Source organism: Pecten maximus, chromosome 1 (assembly GCF_902652985.1).
Source record: "Pecten maximus chromosome 1, xPecMax1.1, whole genome shotgun sequence".
NCBI classification, from domain to species: Eukaryota; Metazoa; Mollusca; class Bivalvia; order Pectinida; family Pectinidae; genus Pecten; species Pecten maximus.
The window spans coordinates 34654430-34669581 of record NC_047015.1 but is presented as its reverse complement, the minus strand read 5'-3'; the positions used below and the strand labels follow the sequence as shown (position 1 = coordinate 34669581).

The following is a 15152-nucleotide window of genomic DNA, read 5'->3' as shown; positions in this document are numbered from 1 at the left end:
TAGCATATATGTTACTGTACACCTGTACTGTTGAGTGTTGATACTGAGATAAATATTCATCTACTTTAAATTAAACCAGTTTTGTTTATCTAAAAATATTGTAAAAGAAAGTATATATCGTTTTAACAATGTTATTCCTACCAGTAAAAGAATGGGTGTTTTACAATTGCTTGCTTATTCAGAAGAGTAGATTGCATTGTCAGATTACTGCAGTTAACAATGCTACTTTTCCATCAGGCAATTAGAATAATTATATTTATTTATTATATATATTTTCAACTAGTTAATGTATGCGTCGACAAATGTTGTAAATGATGCACCTGTCATCATCATCAATGATGTTTGTCTACCAGAAGAAAAAGCTTACAAAGTGCACTTAAAATGTACTTCTGTGTATCTGTGGAAAATGAAAGATAGAAGACAGGAAGAACAAATGAAGTGAGACTGAAGATGAATGCAGGATATTGTCATTTGTAATGATTCAATTCAACTCATTCTGGTAACTCCTTGTGTGGCACAGTCCCACTACACCCGGCAGACTTTGTTCTGGGCATGTCTTCACTTGGACCAACATCATGCCAGCATCTTCTCTATGGATCTGCATTGGTCTCCATAACATTTGCTTTCTCCCGAGGATTCAAATCCTGTCTGATGCTTATGGTTAAACCTTGGTCAGGTTATATCTGATTTCTGCAGTGCCAGGCGACATGAAACAACAACAACAACAACAACAACAAAAGACAACAATATGAAACTCATTACATCTGGTCTTGCGTTGTTTGTCCCGAGATAAATAGATCTGGTGCATATATTGTTCATTATTAAGTTAATGGACGAGTGTTTTGTTTTGGAAAACATACTGGAGAGTGGAAATGTCACTAGTACTGCAGCCTGATGTTACAGGTGGTTGTGCAATTATGTGCCATGCTTTAGTCAACATGATTTTCAACTGTAAAGAAAGCTGAATTCAATGATGTATTTTTATATTCTTTTCAGAGGGATAACACTTCTTCTAAATCTCTTCCAATAGAGTGTATTATTCTTTTGTTTTTATGAAACTGTAATTATTTAAAGAGAAACTAAGGTAGACCTGCGCCACAAAAAAAGGGCCAATCTCCCAGATACATTCATAGTCTGTCGGCAATGGATAGTGTAGGGTCCTGTGCATTTCGGCCAATCAGATTCGGGAGATGTATCTTTGTATGATACTCAAATGACATCCATACAATTTAAGAATGAATGAAGTTCAAGTTATTTGTTGAAATAAGAAATGCAGATCTGCCTGCTTTACAGGGAACTCCAGAGTCAGATATAAAAAGAACAGGAAAAAACGCATTTGAGTGTCCCTGACAAGAATAAAACCCTGGTGTCCAGCATAAAATCCTCAGCTCTACCAACTGAGAGAAGCATGCTTCATAATTAGCTGATTATAACAAGATTTTAGTAATTTTACATGTACAAGCAGCATCTACCCATTCTTTTACACTATTCATGTTTTTCTTGAGATTTCAAAAACTCTACCAAGGCTAAAATTGGTATTATATATAGTGGTTTAATGCCACAATGACAATTCTACTTGAAGTTTATGTATTATATTAAATGAAGTACTCCTTCTTCTGACTAGTTTTCTGAAACTTTACACACAGTTGTGCTTTATTCTTATTTGATAGGAACTATGTACACACCCTTAACACCTCTGATTTTCTGTTTATGATTTTGAATGATTGATCTGCAAAAAGGGAATGTTTTATGGTTTGTTTTGTACACTCCCTACATCTTAAATATTACCTATCCCATACACAGTCATGCATCTTTAAATTAAGTGCTAAGGTGCTATATGTCATGGTTTAAACACTGATCAAATTTAAATGAACTTAAAAGTGTGCTTTGATTATTAAGTACATCTTTTTAATTTTGAATGAAAATGGTTATAGGGGAGGCATTGGATATATGCACATAAAAAACATACCTACATTTTTGCAAGTTTTGTTTATTTTTTCTGGTTAGTATTTTTGTTGCATTTTTATCGTTACCGTTTATATTTAATGCTTTTATATTTTTTGTTCATTTTCTTCATGGTTGGTCTCCTTGACTTGGTTACGTTGCATGTGCTAACCTAGGGCCCCGCATAGCTAATGGTAAGTGGAGCCTCCAGATTATTATCCATCAGCGTTCATCCTTTTAGCACCAAATTTATCAATTTAATATTGGATGAGTGATTGTAGTGCTCCTGCTAACTTACTCTCTCTAAAACCTACCTCTTGGTGTAAAAAGAAACCTGTGTTGCTTGTTCCACTTTCAGTGTTAACACTGTAAAGCTTTCCTTAACTCACTTATTTGATGTCACTTATGTGAACTCTTTAACAATTAGTTATATTTAATTTAAGTAAACTAAAATATAAGCCACTGGAGAGAATTCCTATTAACTTTTAATTCCTAATGATCATATTATACCAAATGGATTTCTCTTATTTCTCCATTTATCAAAGTCAAGCATGCAAATAAACCAAAATTTTAAAATATTTCACAATTTTATATTGGTATATTTGGTTTGGTTCCATTCATTATCTATGAGTCCACATTTCTTAGCAAAGTACCTAATTATTTAACCTCTTTAGCTTTCCTCACAGGTGACTAGTCAGATAGCAGATACATAGTTACACCGCAAAATCTTTTAGCTAGACATTTGCAGCTGATGGTATAGCAATTAAGGCTTGTTGCTGTATTAATTTGGACAGTGATGCTGTATAATGTTTTCATGTGTAATAATTAAGATAATTTGTAAATTGCCAGTCCGTCACAAACATGCTGGAAGTCAAGTACTTGTAGTAGACAGAGAGGCAAGTAAGTCAACAATTTTGCATGTCAATCAGCCATTTGTCATCAAGGTGGATGAACCTTTGAGATATAATCAGGTTTTGTAACATATTTTACTACTTCAGAATGAAAATCATAATGTTTCTCTGGTTTCATGTACAGGAGTGACTGAAATGTAAATCTTGTGTACATTTCATTGTGTGATTTGATGAGTTGTCCAGTGTGTGGCCAATACCTGCTTTTTACCATGTCCATGTATTCAAGTTATGAAAGGTGTCATTTGTTGTTATGTACAATATCAATTTGATACATTATCTTCTGAATTAGAAAGTATATTTATATGTAAATTTTAAGAATACCGACATAAATCTGGTAAAATGTTTATTGTTTGAAAAATTCCAGCAAGTAGCTAGGTCATTTGAAGTTAAATGTTACTATTGTTCCTACAAGTAGTTTGCATAGTGTTTGTATTGTAATAGGATGTTGTTGTCATGTGTTCATGTTTGTGTTAAGTATATATATATACTAACATGTTATAGTGTAGTGCTGCACTCCTGTCAATTTAAAGGTAAGCTTTTTCAATTATGGAAAACAAAAGAGTTATTCCTTCAGGTTTTAACATGTACAGTTTAACATAGAACAATTGTGTAACAAATTTCTATCAAATGAAAACTGGATACTTGTGGTTTTAGTTCTGAAGTAGTAAAAGTATGAATTGGTTGGCTGCTTCATTATGACATGCAATATATATCTATATATACACGTGTTATTATTTAGTATTAAGTCACGTAGAGTTGATATATATACCCAGAAATTGGTTACAGCGTTATAAGTTGAGCGCTATATTGTGAATTACACATTTGTATAGTTGGATGACTAACAATAATGTATTGTCACATGCTGCTTGACTCTCTGTCTGTACTACTAAACCATGTTGATAAGACCTTGCTAACATGCCACTTGTTATATATTTACAGTGTTGTCAATAACATTTGGAGGATTTCAGAAAAAAATCTGGGGCCATTTCCAGAGATATTCTGAGACTATACTATCTGTATAAAGTGTATACTTTGTTGTTGATGTAGCCATGAAATGGCAGAGCACCAGGTGACAATTCACTGGATGCCAGAATTTATTGACAACACTGTATTGGCCTATTGTTTTAATTTTTGCCTACTGTTTTGCCATTTTTTTGAATGGCGTGTGATATATTTTGTCAAAACTACATGATAATTCGCCATAGTACTAGATTGAGTTTTTGCATGATGTGTAGCATAGACTAGATCTCTTCAGTTAAAATTAATGTGCAATACAAGTGTTGTAATCCCAACATAAAATAGTGTAGATGTACTTGAATGGTGTTAGTTGTTGTTATAAGGGTCAATGTGGTGTCAGTTATGCGGGCAAATTAGATATTTCTTTGGATATTGTACGTTCATTATTGATGATTTAAGCATTAAATACAAAATCCCACCTTCACTGGGAGGGCTTATTCCCTGTTAAGAACTTATACAAGAGGGATCTATAACTGAAACATTTATACAATAATTCAATGCATCGTTTATTTTATTCATATCTTGACAATGAAATTGCAGACAAGAGGTAAAATCTTAAGTTCCAAGGTTAAGAAAATGTGTTGTGTTCAGTCACCGTATAATTTGTGAAGACTAGACCTGCATCGTGACTTGCTATATTTTGCACAATGTGGTAAAGACAACAGACTCTTTTTCTTTTAAGTATTATTTCCAAGTATGGGCTTACACCTGGTAAAATACAGTTATAGTTATATTAAACCTTGTTCACATAACTCCCAAATCTAACTTATTACAATGAAAGTATGAGAGATTGATAGTTTGGGAATATTAAGAAATAATATGTAGGGGATACAGAATATGTATTGAGGAAATATTGAACAAGAAACTTGTTTTTAGGGATTAAAGATTTAGCATTTGTTAGCTTCTGTTGCCTTCAATTGACTGAGATAGTAAGTAGCTGCTCAGTTCTGTTCAGGATAAATTTGTTGACACTTGGTTGGAGAAAAGATGTGAGGTCACCTGCTGATTATCTGTATTTTTCTGAACCATAGAGTTTAGGAATGGTGTAAAGAACATCCTTGCATCTTATATTACATATATACCAACATTCAGATCCCTGTTCCCTTGTTAATTACTCCCTGGGTCACAACATGTAAAAATGTTTTAGATACTCTCCCTATATTGATGAATATGAAGAAACCCTGGGACTTGAAACAATGTTGGAGCAAACATAATTGCCATCCGTGATTCACATCTATAATAAAATTAACCAATCCAATAATCACTGAAATCCAATGATTCAATAGTGTTGCAGTTGTTTTCTTGTGGAGTTGTATACCTGTGTCATATTGTAGCTGGTTACAAAGTCAGAGACATGTACAGCATGTACCCGGAATCCGAATGCATGTCATTGGACAGTAGTTGGTATTTAAGGGCTTGGTTTGCTGTTCTTTGCATTTAAGTAGTTGGTGTGCAGTGGATTTTATATAAAGGTTTATATTTGTCTTCATTAAGTATGTAAAACATGATTTCCACTATCCGTAGAGTTGTTGAGGATTCAGGATTCCTGTACTTCATTATGGGTTTATTTCACATTTTGCAAGTATACGTAGTGCATGCTAAAACTGTGAAAAATATCAAAGTATCAAATAGTTGTTTTAAGAATTTTAGTTAAAAGCTTTTGCACAAGAATTTATGTAATTTAGATGCAGTTTAATTAGATTTTTACGAAACCATGTCTACTGTGTGTTTAGGTAAAAATAAATGCCATGCAGCATGCAGATATTTTCATATTTCAGTCTTAATTTGTTTTGTGGGTTCAGCGTGATCAATTGACAAACATGCCTGTGAAAATATATAGATCACTATATATGACCTTGGTAAGTTGATTTATATTTTTTGTACAAATTTGATACCACATGCACAGTGAAATGTCAGTCTGTATGTAGAATGCAAGGATAAAGTGATGTGAGTCAGTGGGCTGTTCTCAAAACGTAATTGTTTTGTTGGATTTCAGGTTTTTCAGTAAGGCAAGATGATGATTTAGAAACAGGTTAGTCATTGGCAAAATGGCTAGAGTCTTCACATAATTTGCAAATGGGATTGAGGATTTGTGTTTTAATCTGGATTATGTATGATTACATTCCAGATGGAGCTGCTTCAAGAAAGGAGGTGATCAAGAACAAAATCAGGGCCATTGGCAAAATGGCAAGAGTCTTCACTGTCCTCAGGTAGGCAAACATTATTTGTTCTGTAATGGGGGAAAAATGGACTAACCTCTATCTGTAAAAAAAACCTACAAATGCTGTGCAAATAGGTCTACAATTTCAATTATATGTTGACTGATTTTGAACTTGGCTGAACAAGTTTATAATAACATACCGGGTTAGCCGCTTTCAGCAAATTTGTTTGTATCTATGTTATAATCAAATATGGTATTTTTGTTGTGTTTTACAGAGAGGAAAGTGAAAGTGTACTACAGCTGAAGGGTCTTACTCCAAATGGACTTCTTCCCTTGGGAGCACTGTCAGGAGGAAAGGATACATTGACAAGTGGTATGCATCCAACACTTAACTGAACTTAGCTAACAAGAACATAATAAGTACATGTGGCTGAATACCAATCACCATAGATTAATTTATGCTTATAGAAGTCAAGTTTTACGTGCTATTTTTCTCTAAAATTTGCTGATGTGCAATACAGGTTTAAAAAGTCCCCAAGGTTAATGTTGCTGTTACTTAAAATAAAACCTCAGTCATGAACTTTCGTTTGTGTGGCAATCTCCTACAATTTTTGACCGATCTCTTTCAAACTTTGTGTACATTATAACATTATGATCCTGATAAATATTTTTCTCCTTGAAAAGAATTCCAATTCCATTGTTTTTGTAAATATTATTGCCCTTTGTTTATTTCAGTATTCTTTTTTTTTTGTCCCAAGTTATTGCTGTCAATTTCTGATGTTGAATGACTTGACAACTTTAATTTGTTTTTCTCAACCTGTCAGAAAATAAAATATTTACTTTAATAGTAGTGAAAAGTGACCAGATACCAGATAGCCTTTCTTAAGGTGATGCAAATCTTATTTTAATACAAGATAATTTTAATACAAGATAGTAAGTAACAATATATGGCAATCAATGAATGTATATTGTTCCACCTTGTGGTTTTCTTGTTTAACCAAGTGGTTCATAAGTATATATACTTGTGTTTTATATGAAAACACATGATTATTTGTAAATGATGTATCATCTGTTGTTTCAGCTCTTAGCGGTTTCTCACCTTCTCATAAGATCAGCGGCTTCGATGAAGCTAAATGCTTGGATAAAATGAACGAGAGGATGCCACCACGTAAAGACGCAGTCAACAATTCTCATAAAAGCTAAAGCTCTGACAATGTGATATTCTGTTGAGCTGGTCTCTTTTCACATGTGACCCTGAAACAAACTTATTACAATTGTCAGATCATGCTGTGTATGTGGACGCATATGCATCTCTGGCACAAAGCTGGCCCTCCTGACCTTGGCAACAGATGGATTCTGTCAAGGTTCAACCCCGAAGAGAGAGCATGTTCTGGTATTTTGATTATTTGTAGGAAGTGAAATGATGTCTGCTGCTAAATCAGTGGTTGACATAAACCCTGACTTGTCATATCATAGAAAATCATCTAATGCATACACTCGTACAAAATATATACGACAACCCTGCGCTTTCTGTCATTTCCTGACAAAGATATCTAGTCAAGTGTGGAGAAGTGTCTCTTCTAAGTCGGATCATGAAAACTTGTTTGCAGGAACAAAGATGGCCAGCTTTTTGCTAGAAGTGCAGTGTGCATGTGCAGTCTGGTCAGAAAGAACTTCACATGGAATGAAGGACGGCACATTACAAGCCATTTGAATAGTTCACTATCCAGGCTGATAGCCCACATAAGGCTAACCAAGGCATTACCCTCTGTGTCGGACAGTTCCAACTCTGTAAGACAGTCCAGTAGATTTAGCTGGTACTGTAATGGATTTAAGTTCAACAGTATTTGAGTTGTGAGGACACATATGTGAAACATGGAACTAGGCAAGGATCATGTGGCTGTCAGGTCAATATTTAATTGTCATCGAGGTTACCGAAAAGGCACAGATGGTGTTGCCTCAAGTTAGAAAATGAAAGTTCACCTGGAGGAGATGTGTCATTGATTAAATGGTTATTATAGTGGCAAATAATGCATCTGATGCTGGTGATTGGGAAAATAGACCCGAATGATATATGTACAATATATCGAGATGAAGATCTTAAGATCTGCATTGTTATTGAACAAATAATAGCTCTCTCTTGAGATATTTATTCAAAGTAAACCTCCACTTGATATGGAGGGTAAATCTGCTTCATCAGGATTGTTGTTACTTCTGTTGTTGACTTTCTCATGTTGATCCATGAAAATGCTGGTGGTGTATACCCCCTGCCAGTGATATACAAATTTTAAGTTTCCATATGAAATTCTCCTCCCAATTTAATATACTTATCCTAATTGTATAAAATATTGTTTTCTATTCCCAGTGAGTGCTTGAATTTTTTTTATAGTAAGAGGTATCCATCTTCTAGAATGTGATGTTGTCGTCATAATTTTCCATATAAAGTTACATTTTAGTTACTTTTCTTTTGTTGTTTATGTTATTAATTTAAAGATAATATATTTGTGTCTGGGTGTTTTTTGCTTAGGCAAATTTTGAAGATAGTATCTCACAAATGTTTGTGTGTGTGAACTAATACAGGGAATACTTGCAACAAAGTATTACATTTGCAGTACACTGTATGTACATCTGGTTGGCTTTAGGTACTAGAAATTTACCAGGGTACGATATTTCGAGTTTGTTTCAAACAACCAATTCTTATTCCATTTATGAAAAAGGACTGTCTGGAAGAAAATTCAAAACATGTTCCATTCATGAAAAAGTTGTGTCTGGAAGAAAAAACTTTCAGTTATATTGGTGTTGGTAAATGGTAAAAGCTTCAAATAAACCGGATGTCTTTCAGGTTTGAATCTCTTCAATGACAATACTGTCAATCATGAACAACCTTTGATTCATGTCCTTGCTAATAGTAAAAATGCTAATAAATTTTAACTGAAAACATCCCCGACAAATATTTGTATAACAGAAGTATATGTTGATGCACCAATGGACATCGCTTATTAATAATTTTGATCTAGTTTTCATGTGGTCATATAAAGTTGCATTTTGATTGACAGCTTTGAGCAATAAGAAAAAAATTCTAATTGGTTGATTGGATGTTATTAAGCAATGGAAGAATCCTATATCTATTCTGTTTCACATTGGTGATATGCCTTGCTCAAGTTCAGTAATACTGTAGTGCTTTTATGACTACTGGTGTACAATGCCATTTATTTTCGCCATTACTTTATATTAAGCCTGTACATTTGGTACTATTTAAGATTATACATCTGTAGTGTGCTGTAAAATTGAACTGTTAAAACTGTGCTAATTTGAATGCAGTTGTAACTGCATTATTTTAAAACATTTTCTAATTCATTCAAATCATTCCCAGATACATGATTTATATGATTTGTCATCTTTGTGAAAATTGTTGACTAGAGCATTGTATAATTCTGTATGTTTATAAGAAAAAGACTTGGTATTGTTGGAGGGGAATACAAAATTTAATGGGTACTAAAAAAACCTTGGATGTTATTCTTTCCCAAAGATTGTGAGTCAAAGTACTGAAATAGAATGAATGTTTCCAACATGTTTGGTGCTAGGTTTAAAATGCATGCACAGAAGCAACAGAATTTCTATCTTGTTTCTACTTGTTCAGAAAGGTTATATTTACAGTCAACTGAGAACATATTAGTACATAAGTGCTGAAATTCATTTTATTTAAATACCATAATGTTCTCTTAAGCATGACTGAACAATGATACAATACAAAAAACATTTCTAATTACCAACTTACTTTGACGCAATTACATTTTTGTATATGCAAAATAGCAGTTTGAAAATCAAATAAGAATGTACGCAATGAGCTTTTGCTTGACAGACAATGAAACCTATCTTTGATCTTTTTTGGTAATTGCTAACATCCCATGTACATTGTATAGTAATACTTATTTGCTTGAAGCATACTGGAGATGAATGATGATAGAAATGTTGCGTGTGCAATAACAGTGTTGGTATTTATGCTAAATGTTCTTAAAACATGAATATGATTTGGATCCTTGATCTAGAGTATAAGGAGTACACAATGCTTCTGTGTAAGTATGGCTTTATAGTATAGGAAGCAAGTGTTTTAAGATTTGAGCAAATCCTACTATTGTTCTGTTTTCAGTTTAATATTTGCTGTCCATAACATTCAAGTTCAATGAAGACTTAACATTTGCTCTCCTTTTTAATACTCATTCTGTAATGATGTAATGCATATATCGCCCATGTTATGAACATATAATTATAATGAGTATGTTTTTTAAAATAATTATTGGTCCACCTGATCATTCATTTATGAAACTATTTATTAAATTTTGTTAAAAAATCTCTTTTGTTAATAATAGACAGTTTACTAGTCTTGGTATTCAAAATGTTGTATTTTCAAAATGTCAGTCAAGCTCAGAAGTTTTGCTTCAGATTTACATTTCGTTTTTAAATTAAAACTGGTAGATAAACGAAAATTTGTTGTTCACTACTAAGCAATCAGATGCCAATGAAATGGAGACAGCTTTTTGCATGTGCTTTAGGCTTCAGTCATTTTGAAAACAATGAATATAATCAAAGTGTACTAGGCCTATTGAGATTTGTAATGTAAAATAGAATGTTTATGGCATATGAAAACATTTCTTTTTGTATATGTGTTGATGAGTTAAAATGTTGATAAAAAAAAACCTTTCATGTGAACATGCATGTAGTATAAAATATGAAATCCTATGTTGTACATGTATTCGTTTTTTTCTACATTCTTTGTTTGCTGTCACTGTTGTTTTTAGAACAAGTTTATGCACCCTTTAAGTACAGTTGCTGGCATTCCATAACAGCAACTCGGAGCATGAGCTAAGAAAATTGATCTGTTGAAATATCAAATTGATGTGTATCAAGCTGTGATTAATAATATCATTTCTAGTGATATTTCAAAATCTAAAAAGTCCCGTCATTGATAGTACATGTGAACAAACTACATTATAGATTTATTATATTGGGGAGTGGTTTAGTTGGGTATTACATTATATATTAACATGGCATTGGTTTGATTGAACAATAGATGTTAGAATTCCAAAATTTAGCATTTCAATGACTGTCTATAAACATTGAAGTTTGAATGAAGTGTTTGATGATAAAAAGCTGCTTGTGATGTCTGGTTTTTGTTGTGTTGTCCTGTAAAAGACCCCATCAATGTCAGGGATATGCTGATATGGCACATGTTGGTAATTAGAAAAATCAGTTCTTTGGAAATATAAAAGTTGTCTTAATAACACAGTGAATGCCATATCATTGTAAATTACTGGAAACCCCATGTCTCACTTGATAGTATTTTATGACCCTGATGATTATTTTAACAAGCTGCGATAGTTGTGTATGGTGAGCTCTTGCTGTTTTATGGTAGCATCTGTTTTGAATGTGTACAAGATTAAAAAAAACTGTATTAACATATTTCAAAATTCTAATGGGTGTATGATGTTGGCGAGATCCCGGAATTTATATATATTTATGTCATCTGTTGTTATGACTTGCACACAGATGATATATTGTAAAATGTTGTGAAACCAAAAGTTGCTGTAGTTGCAACCGATAGATTTTTTTTTCTTATCAATTCATATACTACTAATAACAAAAAAAATGTTGACATTGTACACTCAATTTATAGTTAGATTACGTATTTAAACATTTCTTTATTGACTGATTGGGAGAAAGAAACCAGGCAGTGAATGAAGAAATATTTTTCTGCATTCTCACAATTTTGGCAGTTTTAGGTGTTGTTCCAATTTAAGGTCTTGTGCTTGAGTCGAGACTCTTATATTGCCCTTCACATAATTTTCTCTACCACCAAGATCTTTTTTATACTTAATAAATATTTACAGTGTTACCATTATTATTAGGCTTTTATTTGTTTTTTGAAGTATGATGACAACATATACAATGCTGTACAATATACAATTACATAACCATCACCTTCGTTTGTCACATGATCACAGCTAAACACAAACCCAGATCAATCTGTGTTATGAAGTTTCCTCATAGAAATGACCTTGACCTATTTTCAAGGTCCAAAAGGTTCCAATGATGTTGAAAACAAAGAATCTTCTGAAGATTTAGAAGAACCAAGAAGCCCAACATTTTTCCAGCAGGCACCTAGGTTGATGTGCTATGAAGTTTCTGAATGCACGTGACCTTGACCTATTTTCAAGGTCTATTTGCTATTATTCATTACAAATAATAACTAGCCTTGTGAGCAATTCAGGCCTTTAGGCTCTTGTTTCCACTTTGAGTTCTTACAGTTGCTCATTGATACTTTCATATAATTCCCGGTTAATGCATTGCTAATTACACCAGAAGTATTAAATATTGTAATATCAATCAAAAAGGATACAGAGGCTTACAGCCTGCGTCTATTATTTATCGTATAAGATTATATTTAAAATAAAACGGTGCACAAGTGATGTTTAAAAATATCATTTGGTATGTCGGATCATAAATATATAAAACAAGTCAGACTTGTGCTGCTTTAAAGATGGCAGCCATCTTGAAAATGATAGTATATTTCGAGTGTTTCCTCAAAATCGAAAGTTGTTTCGAGAGGTACTTTCACCAAGTTCCATATGGCCCAAACTGAAATCCACGCCTATGTGGCATACAAGATGGCAACCATTCTTGAAAATATTGCGTGCCAAGGCCTTGCTTTGGAACTCCTGAGCGGGAAGTTGTATCCAGACGGAACGTGTATGAGGACGGATGTCAAGAGCAAAATCCACGGTCGTATGAGGATTGGTGTCAATGAGACTAACAGCCAGGGTTATATGTATAAACGGGTGACAAGGAGATTGAGACCAACATCCAGGTTTATATTAGGACAGGTGTCAAGAACAACAGCCAGGGTCGTATGAGGATAGGTGTCGATGAGACCAACAACCAGGTCTGTATGAGGACGGGTGTCGAAGACACCAAAGGACGGTCATATGAGAATAGAGGTCAAAGAGACACTTACATTCATGGTCGTATGAGGACTAGTTTCAAGTAGACGCCAACAAAGGGGAGAATCGCAGAAAGAAGGGATAAAATTAAGATATTTGTGTTTCACTCTTCGATATCTCTGTAGAAGTGGGAAAATAACCATAAATCTTACTAATCAGTCACTTCTTACGACAGGCGGTAAGATGCAACAGCAATGGTTTTTTAGCCCACCATCATCAGATGGTGGGCTATTCAAATCGCCCTGCGTCCGTGGTCCGTGGTCCGTCCCTCCGTCCGTCCGTCCCTCCGTCCGTAAACAATTCTTGTTATCGCTAATCCTCAGAAAGTACTGAAGGGATCTTTCTCAAATTTCATATGTGCGTTCCCCTTGGTGCCTAGTTATGCATATTGCATTTTGAGACCAATCGGAAAACAACATGGCCGACAGGCAGCCATCTTGGATTTTGACAATTGAAGTTTGTTATCGCTATTTCTGAGAAAGTACTGAAGGGATCTTTCTCAAATTTCATATGTAAGCTCCCCTTGGTGTCTAGTTATGCATATTGCATTTTGAGACCAATCGGAAAACAACATGGCCGACAAGCAGCCATCTTGGATTTTGACAATTGAAGTTTGTTATTGCTATTTCTGAGAAAGTGCTGAAGGGATCTTTCTCAAATTTCACATGTAGGTTCCCCTTGGTGCCTAATTATGCATATTGCATTTTGAGACTAATCGGAATTCAACATGGCCGACAGGCAGCCATCTTGGATTTTGATAATTGAAGTTTGTTATCACTATTTCTGAGAAAGTGCTGAAGGGATCTTTCTCAAATTTCACATGTAGGTTCCCCTTGGTGCCTAGTTATGCATATTGCATTTTGAGACCAATCGGAAAACAACATGGCCGACAGGCAGCCATCTTGGATTTTGATAATTGAAGTTTGTTATCGCTATTTCTGAGAAAGTACTGAAGGGATCTTTCTCAAATTTCACATGTAGGTTCCCCTTGGTACTTAGTTATGCATATTGCTTTTTGAGACCTATCGGAAAACAACATGGCCGACAGGCAGCCATCTTGGATTTTGACAATTGAAGTTTGTTATCGCTATTTCTGAGAAAGTGCTGAAGGGATCTTTCTCAAATTTCATATGTGGGTTCCCCTTGGTGCCTAGTTATGCATATTGCATTTTGAGACCAATCGGAAAACAACATGGCCGACAGGCAGCCATCTTGGATTTTGATCATTGAAGTTTGTTATCAGCTATTTCTGAGAAAGTACTGAAGGGATCTTTCTCAAATTTCATATGTAGGCTCCCCTTGGTGCCTAGTTATGCATATTGCATTTTGAGACCAATCGGAAAACAACATGGCCGACAGGCAGCCATCTTGGATTTTGACAATTGAAGTTTGTTATCGCTAATTCTGAGAAAGTATTTAAGGGATCTTTCTCAAATTTCATATGTAGGTTTCCCTTGGTGCCTAGTTATGCATATTGCATTTTGAGACCAATCTGAAAACAACATGGCCGACAGGCAGCCATCTTGGATTTTGACAATTGAAGTTTGTTATCACTATTTCTGAGAAAGCATTTAAGGGATCTTTCCCAAATTTCATATGTAAGTTTCCCTTGGTGCCTTGTTATGCATATTGCATTTTGAGACCAATCTGAAAATAACATGGCCGACAGGCAGCCATCTTGGATTTTGACAATTGAAGTTTGTTATCGCTATTTTTGAGAAAGTACTGAAGGGATCTTTCTCAAATTTCATATGGAGGTTCCCCTTGGTGCCTCGTTATGCTTATTGCATTTTGAGATCAATTGGAAAACAATATGGCCGACAGACCGCCATCTTGGATTTTGACAATTGAAGTTTGTTATCTCTATTTCTCAAAGTACTGAATGGATCTTTCTCAAATTTCATAAGTAGGTTCCCCTTGGTCCCTTGTATTGCATTTTTGGACCAGTCTGTCCTGAAAACAACCTGGCAAACAAACAGCCATTATCGTTAAATCTCAAATTTCTTATATAGCTAGGATTCTCTTGTTTGAAAAGTACTGGAGGGATGTCTCAATTTGCACAGATTAGTAAAATGAAGGGAAAAGTAGAGAAAAGATCAATCTGACATGGAACCTATGAAG

General features: G+C 34.3%; 1 protein-coding gene across 4 annotated transcripts in view; it reads left to right on the top strand.

Annotated features, from left to right (window-relative positions):
- LOC117331602 (serine/threonine-protein phosphatase 2B catalytic subunit 2-like) overlaps positions 1-11935 on the top strand; it is a 29412-nt gene extending 17477 nt beyond the window's left edge. Inside the window, exons 11-15 of one of the 4 annotated variants that reach the window (XM_033890413.1) lie at positions 2121-2138; positions 2794-2844; positions 6001-6082; positions 6309-6406; positions 7115-11935. In XM_033890413.1, coding sequence (XP_033746304.1) covers positions 2121-2138; positions 2794-2844; positions 6001-6082; positions 6309-6406; positions 7115-7236 — 371 coding nt within the window. In that variant the 3' untranslated portion in view covers positions 7237-11935. The remainder of the gene's footprint in view (positions 1-2120; positions 2139-2793; positions 2845-6000; positions 6083-6308; positions 6407-7114) is intronic. The other 3 variants (XM_033890421.1, XM_033890426.1, XM_033890427.1) reach the window with 3 other exon arrangements.
- Positions 11936-15152: the final 3217 nt, after the last annotated feature.